This window comes from Lutra lutra, chromosome 13 (genome assembly GCF_902655055.1).
Source record: "Lutra lutra chromosome 13, mLutLut1.2, whole genome shotgun sequence".
NCBI lineage: Eukaryota > Metazoa > Chordata > Mammalia > Carnivora > Mustelidae > Lutra > Lutra lutra.
The window spans coordinates 84,780,736-84,795,465 of NC_062290.1; the positions used below are offsets into that span (position 1 = coordinate 84,780,736).

General features: G+C 41.4%; 1 protein-coding gene across 16 annotated transcripts in view; it reads right to left on the reverse strand.

Annotated features, from left to right (window-relative positions):
* Nucleotides 1-14,730, reverse strand: part of DENND1A (DENN domain containing 1A) — a 504,146-nt gene that overhangs the window by 460,605 nt on the left and 28,811 nt on the right. For 15 of the 16 annotated variants that reach the window (XM_047699506.1, XM_047699505.1, XM_047699501.1 and 12 more), the window contains exon 2: nt 1,423-1,493. In XM_047699506.1, the coding sequence (XP_047555462.1) occupies nt 1,423-1,493 (71 nt within the window). Of the gene's footprint in view, nt 1-1,422; nt 1,494-3,893; nt 3,929-14,730 lie in introns of those variants that run through there. The other variant, XM_047699496.1, reaches the window with a different exon arrangement.

Genomic DNA, 14,730 nt, shown 5'->3' on the forward strand with positions numbered 1-14,730 from the left:
GATCTCTGTCAAATAAATAGATAAAATCTGAAAAAAAAAAGAGAGAGAGAAATTCATTCATTTAACAAATATTAGTGGCATCATGCAAAGCCCTGTGGATGACATGGAGAGATGTGCCCAACACGGTCACGGCCCTCGAGGTGGCAACTTAGCAGAGTAAAGAAGACTTCAACCAAAAATCTTAGTTATTCCACATAGTGGCCATGTGATTCTGGTAAATAATTTGACCAGAGATTCTATTTTCTCATAGGTATAATGGAGATGTCACCCAACTATCTTTAAAGGGTTGTATTGTAAGGATAAAATGTCCAACACATAGGACAACAGAATAGATACTCAATATAAGTAGCTATTTTATGAGTTTTACAGTCTAACATAATGAAATAGAAAATGTTGCACAGCCAGCTGAGAGCATAACTATCACTGGAATCCTGATTACTCCAAGTTTCTATTCCAAGTAAATTCACTTTCCCTAAACACCAAGTAATACACACAACTGTTTGCGTGTGCAGACCAAGAGCTGCTCCTGACAAATGCATCACTCCTAGTTACTAAGAAAAAGAATACTACGTTATAGGGTTATTTTTTTCTCATTAACCAAGAAGGATTTTAGTTGAGAATATACTCAGTCTTTGCAAGATACTCTAACCTTAACTGAGACCCTGTTGTCCAGCAATACACATCCAAATCAGTCCAAAAGCTAAAGCCAGGGGGCACCTGGGTGGCTCAGTGGGTTAAAGCCGCTGCCTTCAGCTCAGGTCATGATCCCAGGGTCCTGGGATCGAGCCCCACATCGGGCTCTCTGCTCAGCGGGGAGCCTGCTTCCCCGCCCCCCCCCCCCGCCTCTCTCTCTCTGCCTGCCTCTCTGCCTACTTGTGATCTCTGTCTGTCAAATAAATAAATAAAATCTTTAAAAAAAAAAAAAAAGCTAAAGCCAGAGGAGGCTTTTCCTTGAACTAATTTCCAACTTTTACCAGCAGACATAAAATTTACTACACTAAATCCATTTCAAACATCTCCTTCCAGTTTAGTGGCAGAGTTTTCCCTTTATATTATTTTGTAACCTAATTCTAAGCCTTCCTCATTAGCAAGGTGACAATATTTCATACTAAGCGCTGACTTCCAGGCATCTGTGAAAGATACAAACCAAAACCCAATGATCACAGTTAATAGAACCATACTTCAAGCCTGATAATGTAGTGACTTAAATTGTTCACTGCACTTATTCTCCATTCCTTAGGATGATGTGAAATAAAAGGGGAAGACAATTAAATATACTTAAACATAAATCACCGTTTAGAATATTCACACATCCCACGTGCACAGCTCTCTCCACCTGATCTTAGCCAAAAGGCCAAGAGGTGATGTCCTGCACAGCTATCTCATACGATAAACACAGATCACAACCAAACATGCAAATACCTGAAAGAGTGCCACCCGTCCTCGGATAGGCCACTTCAACGTAGACTTCAAACGTGGTCTCTGGGTTCTGCCTACAAAAGAAACAGACTGTGATTACTGATAAGGATAGAGGCAGCGTGGTATGGAACATGCGGGCTGTGGTATAAGGCAGACTTTACTTAAAATCCTTGGCTCCACAAGTTAATAGCTGTGGAGCTTTGGCCAAGTTACTCAACTTCTCTGAGCCATGCCTACCTAATCTATAATGAAAACACCTGGGGTGCCTAGGTGGCCCCGTCAGTTAAGCATCTGTCTTTCGCTCAGGTCATATCTCAGGGTCCTGGGATCAAGCTCCTTGTTGGGCTCCTTGCTCAGTGGGGAGTCTGCTTCTCCCTCTCCCTCTGCCTGTACAACACCCCCCCACACAGGGGGGTGCCACCAGTTGTGCTCCCTCTCTCTTCTCTCAAATAAATAAAAACACTTAAGAAAAAAAAAAATGAAAACACCTAACCAGAAGAATTACTGTGAAACTTAAAACATACAAAAACTGTCCAGGTATAATGGCTGACAAATAATAGGCTATAGCCGTGATTATGATTTCACAGGAGTCATGTTTTGAATTTACACAGCTGTACCTCCAAAGCCATAAGCAGAATTCTGAGGAAACTCAAACCAAAGCAACATTAGCACAAAGTAGCTTCTCCCGCATCGTCCAGATGCAGTCAGCTTGCTTATTTACAAGTTTTAAAGACTGAAACAGAGAAACAATATCCTAACCACTAGGCTATTATGAAGACAGGATGCTAATCTAAATACAAGATACCATTTCCACACAGGGGGCTTCACCGGTACTGGCAATGGCAAGTATATGACACTTCATTATTATATCCTTTTACCTCTTTATGCCATAAATATTTCATAATAAGCCTGAAAAAGATCACAGCACTAACAGAACATTAACAGTTGTTAATTCTGAATGATGAGAACATCGGGTTATATTAGCTTTGAGTTTTCTCTTTGATTCTGAAACTACAATAAAAAGGTATTTCCAGATTGACTGAAAATGGTTTAGAAGAAAATGTTATACTTTCAAATGTCTGTAACGGAATTCTATTTTAAACCTGACAACAAGGCTCAGAAACTCTGAGTCACCCGAACAGATCTAACAGTTACTTTCAATCAAATAAATACCCTGAGTTTGCTCAGCAGATTCCGCTTCTCAAAATAAATCATTCATCTCATTTCATCCTCATAATCCTATGAGGACAGGTAGATCGGTTATTATTCTCACCATACAGGTGAGGAACCTGAGGCAAAGAGATTCTATGTGACTTGGCGGCAGTGCCACAGCTAGTTAGAAACAAACACAGCCACAACCAGAATTCACCCTCCTGGGGCTCAAATTCTGTGCTTCATTGATTCTAAGATGAACTTTTTCCCCCACATTCCCACATCTCTTACAATCTATTGCATCTGACAATGCTAAATGGCAGCATTTTTTTTTCCTCCTTAGTAATACACATAATGGTATACTTTACAAATAATGGCATCTGAGATTCAACAAATAGGTTAATATTCCTTCTACTTCCTTAAGAGTAGAAAAATGTGTGTTTTGTCAATCAGGAATCCATTTCTCTTGTGCAGGATCATCATTCCCTTCCTGAAGAGAAACTTAAGCTTTTGCTTTAAGTGAAAAGAGTTGGCTGCTCTAAAGGTCAAGGTATTTACATACAATTTTAAAAATACAATTTTAAAAATCAGACAATAGGGGCGCCTGGGTGGCTCAGTCGTTAAGCGTCTGCCTTCGGCTCGGGTCATGATCCCAGGGTCCTGGGACCAAGCCCCACATCCGGCTCCCTGCTCAGTGGGAAACCTGCTTCTCCCTCTCCCACACCACCTGCTTGTGTTCCCTCTCTCGCTGTGTCCCTCTCTGTCAATAATTAAATAAAATCTTTTAAAAAGAAAATCAGACAATAAAGTAGAATGTTTTACTTAATAGGATAAATAAAACAAAGTAAATTGAAGTTTTAAAAGAGCCTTAAAATTTTTGTGTGTTTTCCCTGCAGGAGGATACAAAAAGGTCTATCAAGTTAGCCTCCTTTGGCCACCAAACATTGTGGAAAATGTCTTACAGAAACATCCCTCTCGTTCAAATGATCTCAAAGTAGAGTGTTTGATCGAAGACAGGAATGTTCTAAGGCTTTTTAAAGAGCATCAGGAAGACTCCTTCTAAAATCTAAACACAGCCTTCTTCGGGTGCCTGGGTGGCACAGTTGGTTGAGTGTCCAACTCTTGGTTTCAGCTCAGGTCATGATTTCAGGGTCATGGGATCGAGCTCCACGTTGGGCTCTGAGCTGAGCACACAGTCTGCTTAGGACTCACTCTTTCTCTCTCTCTCTCTCTCTCTCTTTCTCTCCCTCTGCCCCCTCCCCCTAAACTTGAACTTCCTCACTCCAAAATAAATCAGTTTTTAAAAGAAAACTTTGGGACACCTGGGTGGCTCAGTTGGCTAAGCATCTTCCTTTGGCTCAGGTCATGTCAGACTCCTTGCTTAGCAGGGAGTCTGCTTCTCCCTCTGCCTGCCACTCCCCCTGCTTCTCTCTGACAAAATCTTTTTTAAAAATTTTTAAAAACTTTTTAAATCAGGGGCACCTGGGTGGCTCAGTGGGTTGGGCCTCTGCCTTCGGCTCAGGTCATGATCCCAGGGTCCTGGGATCGAGCCCCACATCGGGCTCTCTGCTCGGCGGGGAGCCTGCTTCCTCCTCTCTCTCTGCCTACCTCTCCGCCTACTTGTGATCTCTGTCAAATAAATAAATTTTTAAAAATTTAAAAAAAAAAAAAAAAGGGCGCCTGGGTGGCTCAGTTGGTTGGACGACTGCCTTCAGCTCAGGTCATGATCCTGGAGTCCCGGGATCAAGTCCCGCATCGGGCTCCCAGCTCCACTGGGAGTGTGCTTCTCTCTCTGACCTTCTCCTCGCTCATGCTCTCTCTCACTGTCTCTCTCTCAAATAAATAAATAAAATCTTTAAAAAAAAAAATTTTTTTTTAAAAACTTTTTAAATCAACATAGCTTTCTTAAACTCATTTTTCAACTGGCTGATTTCATCTCAAAATTTCATTTGGAGGGGCGCCTGGGTGGCTCAGTGGGTTAAAGCCTCTGCTTTCGGCTCGGGTTGTTGATCCCAGGGTCCTGGGATCGAGCCCCACGTCGGGCTCTGCTGAGCGGAGAGTCTGCTTCCCTTCTTCTCTCTCTGCCTGCCTCTCTGCTTAGTTGTGATCTCTGTCTGCCAAATAAATTAAAAAAAAAAAATTAAAAAAATCTCATTTGGAAAATCGAAATAACAAACACTTGCATACAAAGATGTTACATAACAAGTGTTTTTCTGTTTTTTGTTTTTTAACACTGGAGCTCTGATAAATTAACCTGTGCCATTAGGTTAAGGCATTTTGTACAGACCTGCTATATCTCTAAGTGAAGACTGGCCTAACATGGTCTATACTCACTTTCTCTAACACACTTCAACCAGGCTTCTGAACCCACCACAGCACTAAAACAACCTTGTCATATTACACCAATGACCACATTGCTAAAATGTGCTAAAATGGCCAACTCTCCTAACAGACACATAAAGTGTTCATCATCACTAGCCATCAGGGAAATTTAAATCAAAACCACAATGAGATACCATCTCACACCAGTCAGAAGGGCAAAAATCGACAGGGCAAGAAACAACACATGTTGGAGAAGCTGTGGAGAAAGGGGAACCCTCTTACACGGTTGGTGGGAATGCAAGCTGGTGCAGCCACTCTAGAAAACAGTGTGGAGGTTCCTCAAAAAATTAAAAATAGAGCTACCCTATGACACAGCAATTACACTACTGGGTATTCACCCCAAAGATACAGATGTAGTGAAAAGAAGGGCCATACGCACCCCAATGTTCATAGCAGCAATGTCCACAATAGCCACACTGTGGAAGGAGCCGAGATACGGATGTGGTCCGTATACCTAATGGAATATTACTCAGCCATCAGAAAGGATGAATACCCAACTTTTGCATCAACATGGATAGGACTGGAGGAGACTAAGCCAAGTGAAATAAGTCAAACAGAGAAAGTCAATTATCATATGGTTTCACTTATTCGTGGAACATAAGGAATAGCACGGAGGACATTAGGAGAAGGAAAGGAAAAATGAAGGGAGAGAAATTGGGAGTGGGAGACAAACCATGAGAAACTATGGACTCCAGGAAACAAACTGAAGGTTTTAGAAGGGAGGAGAGCCTGGTGATGGGTATTAAGGAGGGCACGAATTGCATGGAGCACTGGGTGTTATACACGAATAGTGAATCATGAAACACTACATCAAACACTAATGATGTACTGAATGGTGACTAACATAACACAATAAAAATAAATAAATAAATAAAATGGCCAATTCTCAGGGCTCGTTTTACTCAATGTCTCAGCAGCATTTGACACAATTGACAGACTTTTCCCTCCCTGAAACACTTTCTTCTGTCTTGCAGGGCGTCGTTCTCTGTTGGTTCTCTTCCTACCTTACTGGCTGCTCCTTTGTTAAATCGTTCTCATGTAACCTCTCCTACCCTCAAATTTAGTCCTGGACCTCTCCCTCTCCCCACTCATTACTTAGATGATCTCATTCAGCCTCATGGCTTTAATTACCATGCAAATGCTGACAAGCCCCAAAATCATGTCTCCAACCTGACTTCTTCCCCGACTCCAGATTCCCTTATCCAACTGCCTACTCAAATCCCTGCTTGGGTATTCAAGAAGCATTTCTAATTTAGCAAATGGCACTTTTCTTCCTCAAACCTGCGTTGCTTGAATTCCACCAATTATTTAGATTTTAAAAAACAACAACAACAACTTGGTATCATCTTTGACCCCTCCTTTATATATATGCCACAATCATTTACATGTCACAATCAGCAGATTCTGTTGATTTGATCATCAAAATACATGCAGAATCTGAACGCTCCTCAGCACCCCCAACCCTACGGTCCTTGCCAGATCACAACCTCACCTTGACGACTGCAACACTCTCCTGACCTTGCTGCTTCCTCTCTTGCCCTCCTTTGATCAGATTTCAACTCTGGTCAGTAATCCTTTTATTGGAAAGGTCAGTTTAGGTCAATCCTTTACCTAAAACCTCCCTGACGTGTCCCCCACCACCCAAAGTCAAAGTCTTGGTTCTAGAAATGGATGATGGGCATGGCTGTACCACAGCAGGCACAGCTTTAGTACCCCTGAACTGTATACCGCCAAAAATGGTTAAGATGGTAAATTTCACATGTATTTTACAATTTAAAAAAACAAAAACAAAAACAAAAAACTGAGGATGCGGGGGGAAAGTCCTTACAAGATCTACATGATCTGGCCTCTCCCTCCCTCTCTAACTTCATTTCATACCTTTTTCCCCTTGCTCACTGCACTCGAGGCTTACATTCCTTCCTTTAGCTCCTCAAACACACCAAATTCTTTCCTATATAACAGGCCTTTGCATCCATCTTCATAAAGGTAGCCCTTCCTGTCATTCAATTTCAGCTTCTATTTCAACTCAGAAAGACCTTCCCCAATACACTCTCTGCCATCTCATTTTAATTTTCCACAGCATACCCATCACAATCTTGGTCATTGTCAGTCTCCCTCCTATGAATGTAAACTTGCAGGAGAAGGATTTTGTCAATCATACCCACTAGTGCTTCCCAGGTATCTAAACAGTGCCTGGGACACAACCAGAATCAAATACTGAGCAGAAAAGAAGGAATAAAGGAAGTACAGACCAGCCTTTCCTAGGGTCTGAAAGATTTCAATAAATGATAGGAGTGATTATAGACTCCCATGATTCTCAAATTTCAGCATGTGAAAAGAGAGATTTCAGCCCTACTTCAAAGTCTGGGGGGAAGGAGGCAGGGAAAGCCCAAGAATTAGCATTTTTAACTTGTAGCCAAATACTTGTCTACTAACAGGTAATACTGATGCAGCTGCACTAGTGATCACACTTCAAGAATGAACCACTGAGGGGCGCCTGGGTGGCTCAGTGGGTTAAAGCCTCTGCCTTTGGCTTAGGTCATGATCTCAGGGTCCTGGGATGGAGCCCTGCATTGGGCCCTCTGCTCAGCAGGGAGCCTCCTTCTCTCTCTTTCTGCCTGCCTCTCTGCCTACCTGTGATCTCTCTCTCTCTGCCAAATAAACGAATAAAATTTAAAAAAAAAAAAAATGAACCACTGATCAAGTTAAATGCAATTCTTCCTCCAAATAATTTAGTACACAAAACAAAATAAACTTAAGGTATACTTGGTATACTTAATAATCCATCAACAGAGCTTTGCAATAAAACAGATTTCAAAGAAAAACAGCATTTGTAGGACTGAAGCTTACTCCTCTTCTATCGCTATCCTTAGTTACTGCCTCATTCTTCTAATGAGTAAGAATAAAACTACCTGGGTCGCCTGGATGGCTCAATTGATTGGGTAGCTGCCTTGGGCTCAGGTCATGATCCCAAGGGTCCTGGGATCGAGCCCTGCATCAGGCTCCCCATTCAGCAGAGAGCCTGCTTCTCCTTCTCCCTCTGCCTGCAGTACTCTGCCTACTTGTGCTCTATCTCCCTGTCAAATAAATAAATAAAATCTTTTTTAAATAAATAAATAAAATAATAATTTAAAAAACTACGTAAGTTTTTCACTTAGTTCAAATACCTGCCAGAGTTCTATTACATGGAGCTAAAGATTATGACAGTTACTTAAAAAAAAAAAGGGCAAAAAAGCTGACTAAAACACTAAGAACAAATTGGACTATAATTATAAGTTATAGTCATGCTTATCCATGATCACTTACATGTTGCCTTATGGAAGAGGTGGTGACTAACGTTATGACAAGTTATGCAACATACCAACAAATACACATAAGTTATTTTAAGGGCCAGTGAACCCAATGCAGATGGAAGCATTTTCTATTTCTTTGCGAATCAAAAAAGTAAATTTATAAGTGCCTCTTCTAAATGCAAATGGCCAAGAGACTCTTAATATTTTCATTAAGCCTATAAACAATGAAGACTAACAATTTCCAGAAAGTCCCTGAGACTACCTTGAGACTGGTTATTTCCTCCTTTACTCCTCTCAAGATGCTCAATATTTTTAACTACTTGGCTAAAGGAACCGAAAAACCTATTTCTGTCCTATTAACACTCACTGCTAATTCAGTACACGTAATGATGCTGAGAATACCATATTCAGAGCCAATTTTCCAATATGGACCCAAGTTTTCCCAGACACTTCATGATATAGCTTAACATATTACCATGGAAATGTCCTGGTACTGCCACCATATCCCACTATTAATTGCCTTACGTCTCTATACCTTAATGATCTGGAACCCTGCCTACCTGCCAAGCAACTTTTTTTTTGCCACCTACCCTTACCTCCTGCAGTCCTGTACCCTAACATCCAGCTGTACAGAACTAGCTGTAGCCCACTCAGCAAACCATGCTCTGGTTCACTAGGAACACCGTTACTGTTCTACTTCCACTATGGACTGCTTCCGTGTGCCAGGCACAATGCTAAGCACTTTACATGCATTATTTCAGTTCATCTTCAACTACCCTGTGGGTGTTTACCCCATCTAAAGAGGAGGACACTGGGACACCTGAATGGCTCAGTCGGTTAAGTGTCTGCCTTCAGCTCAGGTCATGATCCCAGGGTCCTGGGATGGAGTCCTACATCAGGTTCCTTGCTCAGCGGGGGGCCTGCTTCTCCCTCTGCCTGCCACTCCCCCTGCTTGTCCTCTGACAAATAAAATCTTTTTTTTAAATGGCTATAAAAAAAAAAAAAGAGAGAACATGGGGGGCGCCTGGGTGGCTCAGTGGGTTAAGCCTCTGCCTTCGGCTCAGGTCATGATCTCAGGGTCCAGGGATCGAGCCCCGCATCGGGCTCTCTGCTTAGCGGGGAGCCTGCTTCCTCCTCTTTCTCTGCCTGCCTCTCTGCCTACTTGTGATCTCTGTCTGTCAAATAAATAAATAAAATCTTTAAAAAAAAAAAAAGAGGGGCGCCTGGGTGGCTCAGTGGGTTAAAGCCGCTGCCTTCGGCTCAGGTCATGATCCCAGGGTCCTGGGATCGAGCCCCGCATCGGGCTCTCTGCTCAGCAGGGAGCCTGCTTCCCTTCCTCTCTCTCTGCCTGCCTCTCTGCCTACTTGTGATCTCTGTCTGTCAAATAAATAAATAAAATCTTAAAAAAAAAAAAAAGAGAACAACACTGAAACTCAGGATAAACTAGCCAAAGTCAAAGCAAAGGAGTAGCAGAATCAACAAGAATCAGCCAACAGCTCTAACCACTTTACCATTTGACATTACTGACATTATTCAGATGCGTTTCTGCAAGGAACAGTCTTTCCAGTCTTTTGCACTTGACAATCTCATTCATCAAGCCTCGGCTCAGGCACGCCCTCCTTTCTGGAAAGCCTTTCTCAATCCCCCATAGCCATAGCACAGACAGGGTTAAGTACCCCTCCTCTACATTCCTAGCGCACCCTGTGCTTCCCGCACTCTTGCCTTTCTTACCACATTCAACCCTGACGGCATTACAATTACCCAAGGGGCTTTTAAAAATCCTAATGCCCAGGCCACACCCCCAGAACAACTAAATCAGAATCTCCAGGCACCAGTTTTTTGTTTAAAGCTCCCCCCTCCCAACTTATTCCAGTGGAGAACCACCCACGTCCCTTTGATTAAATATCCACCTTCCCCTCTAGACTGGCAGCTTCTTGAGGGCACCGACGGTCTTCTCATAGCCCTGGTCTGACACCTGGCATAGTGTCTGATGAATGAGTCTTCCTCCAACACCTGACATGTGGTTTCCAGCTCCTAGTAACTGCTTCTCCCTGACAAGAGGTAATTTACTGGATACACACCGCTTACACATGACTGTTACTCTTTAAAGATATCTTCCTTTGGAGTCAAAGGTATCAATAAGTCACACCTGCTGACAACAGCCTTGGCTCTTAAATACAGAAAAATGACACACAAACAGCTAAAATGTGTTTGAAAGAAGGGAGGTCTGTTCAGTTCTTGCTTCTGGGAGAATGAAGCCTGAAAGTAAGCCAAGAGAGCATTTCTATTCAATACCACTCTTCTGAACACAATTCTCAGTGATTCACTGGAAGGGCCATGCTCAGTGCTCAGGGCCATGTTCTCAAAATGATTAAGTACACTCAGCTTGAAGTCATGAAACAGACAAAGGCTTTGACAATATTCAGGCAGCAGGAAAGCTTAATGGGTTTTGTTGTTGTTGTTGTTTTAGAGTATCATGCTATTGATCACTCTGCTGGATCATCAGCTTTCAATTAGGATCTACTTTTCCTCAATTACAACTTATTACGAGATTAGGAGAAAAATATAACACTAACTCCTCATAAAATGAATCTTCCCTGCATATGGTAATCATGCTACAATGCTAGGCCCTCGTCCCTTTAAGTGTTATTTAGAGCTACAGATTTAAACACACACCATGTTAGGACCCCTTACTCATTTTACAGCCATCAAATCTTCAAACCAGATAATATCTATCAAGCAAAATAGCAATCTATTCTCTATAGACTAATGATCTGACTTCACCACACTGTTTCTTTAGTTACAAATGTACATACTAAGGGAGCAGAGAGCGAGCAGAAGTCTATTTCAAACTTCATACCAGTTAAACTGTCTTAAGTTGACAACAAAGTCACTCGAAACTGTATACACTTCAGTGCATGCTAGCAAACATCACCTACTAAACATTGATTCCTTTAAGCCAGACAAACAAGCAAAAGGGTAGTGTTAATATTTCCAACAAATCTCCATTTGTTCCAGTGAACTCTGAAATTAAAGCCGTTTTTTCCAGGCTGAAAATGCTGTATCAAAGGGTGCTTTCTAACCCATAACAAGTTAACACCTCCATAGAAGAATGCAGTCATTGTTAAGACTTGTTAGAAGATGATTAACTTAGTTGTGTAATTATACAAGCAAGTCATTTCAAGGTTTTACACTTAACTTTTCATTTCTAATAATGCTCTCAGGATCAGATTAATAAAGATACACAGATCCTGCTGTGCGAGGAGTTGCAAAGTTTCACCTTTTCATATAGGAAAGATTCTCATACCACCCTGTGTAAAGCAAGCTAATGGAAGAAATTTAGCTGAGTTCCAAGAAGAAAAACAGTGCCTGCACACCCCTCAGCAATGTGAAATACTCCATACATTTTTTTTTAAAGATGTATTTATTTGAGACAGAGAGAGAGAAAGAGAATGTGTGCCTGTGAGAACAGGTGGAGGGGCAGTGGGAGAGGGTGAGGGAGTCTCAGACTCACCCACTGAGCACAGCCTGACACGGGGCTCGAAGATGGCAAGACCCCGAGATCACAACCTGAGTGAAATCAAGAGTCGGGCACCTAACCAACTGAGCTACCCGAACGCCCCAATACTCCATACTGTTTAGAGAAATTCTCCACTGTGCTGAGCTACAGTGTAAAATATAGACTCTTCAACCATATTAATAACATTTGCAAAGATCGTGTCTATCTCATTAACATTTTTGTGCTTAAAAAATATTTAAAAGCCTCCCCTTCCCTAACTTTTCCTCCGTCCTTTCTGAACAATTTAGTCCCAAAGTTATTACCTAGACAAAGCAAGGTAGATGTTCACGTGGGCAATGGCCCAGTGTGCACTGTCAGAGCCTGAGCAGGCCGAGGGAAGTATTCCTCAAGGTCCTTGCCAAGGGATGTCAGAGCATGAGCAGGGTAGGAGGACATCCATACAAAGGGGTGGCCTGGCAATACAATGCCAGATCCAACTGGATAAGGAAGGCATTCATTCAAGGGGGAGCAGCTGGGCATGGGGAGCCAGAACTTGAGTGGAATGAGAAATGTGTCCAAACACACGGATGGCCAGGCCTGAAACATGAGTGGGGAGAAGAAAGTGCCCCCCAGAGGTACAAGGCTGTCAGAGGCCAAGAGGGTGAGGAGCATGTCCAAGCACAAGGGCACCCTAGAGTACAGTGTGGAAGCCTGGGTTGGTATGAAGAGTTTGGACAGGTGGGTTTGGGGCAGGCTTGCTCAGCATGATGGAGAGTCAGAGTCTGAGCATGGTACCCACAAAGCAGTAGAGAGGGCAGGGGTCCATCAAACTACAGGAGTAGGTATGATGATCCTAGGAAAACAAGATGAAAGAGGAGACCATCCATATAGGGTAGGGATGAAGGGGCCCAAGACCAGTACAGAGGGCCTGCTTTCTCACAGATGAAGTAAACAAGAAACTAGAATGAATTCTATAGAGTTGGGTTTGAATTGGAGGTATTAGTGTGAGCTCAAGGTTTTCAATAAATATATAGATAAGGAAATAAAACATAAATGCAACCTGACTTTTAAACATACACATATTTCCTGGCTCTGTCTACTGACAGGGCCTAGTAGCAGCAAAACCCCCAATAGTAATGAGCATATCTAGTACCCAGACGTTGGGTTCCTAATACAACTCTTCTCTAACAGGAACTAGAGCTCCTTGGGGAAAGAGCTGATTCCAGGGCTGGGGCAGAGAAAGTACAAAATGAGCTGGAACATCTTATTGTGTCAGAAAGGAAAGAAGGGCTCAAAGAAGGACGGGATCTGTCAAAAGACCAGCTTGAAAAGACTCCCACTGGCCAGATCTGGAGAAACTTAAGCATCAAGCTCAATAAGGACATTAACAGATTATTAACTCATCAAATAAAACAGGAAACCATGAGTCCACATTGATACAAATAAGTGAATTGAAAACTGAATGAGAAATGGACCGTTTACATGGTTTCAAAGTACCTTCCCACAAAATACTTACTAATTGCAAGAGGGAAAAGAGTAACTTTTTAGTGTAGAAGTTTAGCAAAGAACTACCTTAATCAACTTATTAAAGTGATCAACATAAGTAATGAGACAAATTGTTAGAATGCAATGGGAAAACAGCATCATTTCCAGGACATTTCTGTCAAAGATGCTTCACCACAATCTAATCTTAAGAAACATCGGACAATCAGACAAATTCAAATTGAGAGATCATCTAAAAAAATATCTGGCCTGTAATCTTTAAAAGTGTCAGGTCATAGAAATCAAGGAAAGACTACAGAGCTCTTCCAGACTGAAGGAAACCAAAGAGACATGACAACTGCACACAATGTATGATTCTGAACTGGATCTTTTTGCTATTATAAAAATGTTACTAGGGACTACTGAAATTTGAATGGGATCTAAGGCTTAAATACAGTAATGCATCAACATTAATTTCCTGATTTTGATGTTTGATTGTGGTTTTATATTTGTCAGAAAAGCCCACTGAAGTATTCAGGGGTGATGAGGCAGCAGATCAACACCTCACTTGAAATTGTTTTGTTTTTTAAAGTTCTTTATATTATTTACAGTGCACTGAATAGAACAGGGTATTACCTTAGCAATAGGGAATAATTAATCCTAGGCTGAGTACTGCTTTAGTCCCACCTAACAAATCTTAAAATCAAAACCCAGAGGATCAAACTCTTTCATACTCAACTTATGAAATATATGAAACAATGGTTTTCAAGATGTCAGGCAGCAAAGCACAGCAATTTCTTGAGAGATGGAAAATAAATGAGAAGAGCTTTCGATTGCCTCAGATCACTGCCAGAAGTCCAAGAATATTCATAAGAACACAAAAATACCCCACACCCAACAATATTAAATATACAGTGTCTGGCAGTCAATAAAAAGATTACCAGGCACGCAAAGAATTAGGAAAATACAACCCATAACAAGAAAAGCAACCTAAAACTTACACAGGTGTTAGAATTAGAAGACAGGACATTCAAATAGTAGTTCTAACTATATTCCAAGTGTTTACAAAATTAAGAGACAAGATTCAAAAAAGAACCAACTGAATTTCTAGAGATAAAACGACAATGAAAAAATCTACCAAGTGAGATTAACTACAGAATAAACACTGAAGAAAAGATTAATGAACTTGAAGACATGAAACATACAAAGGGAAAAAATTCAAAGAAACCCAAAGCATCACTGACCTATGGAACAACTTCACACTGCCTAAATATATCAGTAATTGGAATCCCCAAAGACAGGAGGAGGCAGAAAAACTAAATAATGATCAAAAAACTTTCTAAATTTGATGAAAACAATAAATGCACAAATCCAGAAATCTCAACAAACTTCAAGCACAAGAAACACGAAGAAATCTAAAGCACATCATAATCAAATTGCTCAAAATCAGTATTAAAGAGAAAATCTTAAAAGCAGAACAAAAACACATGTTATATTCACGGG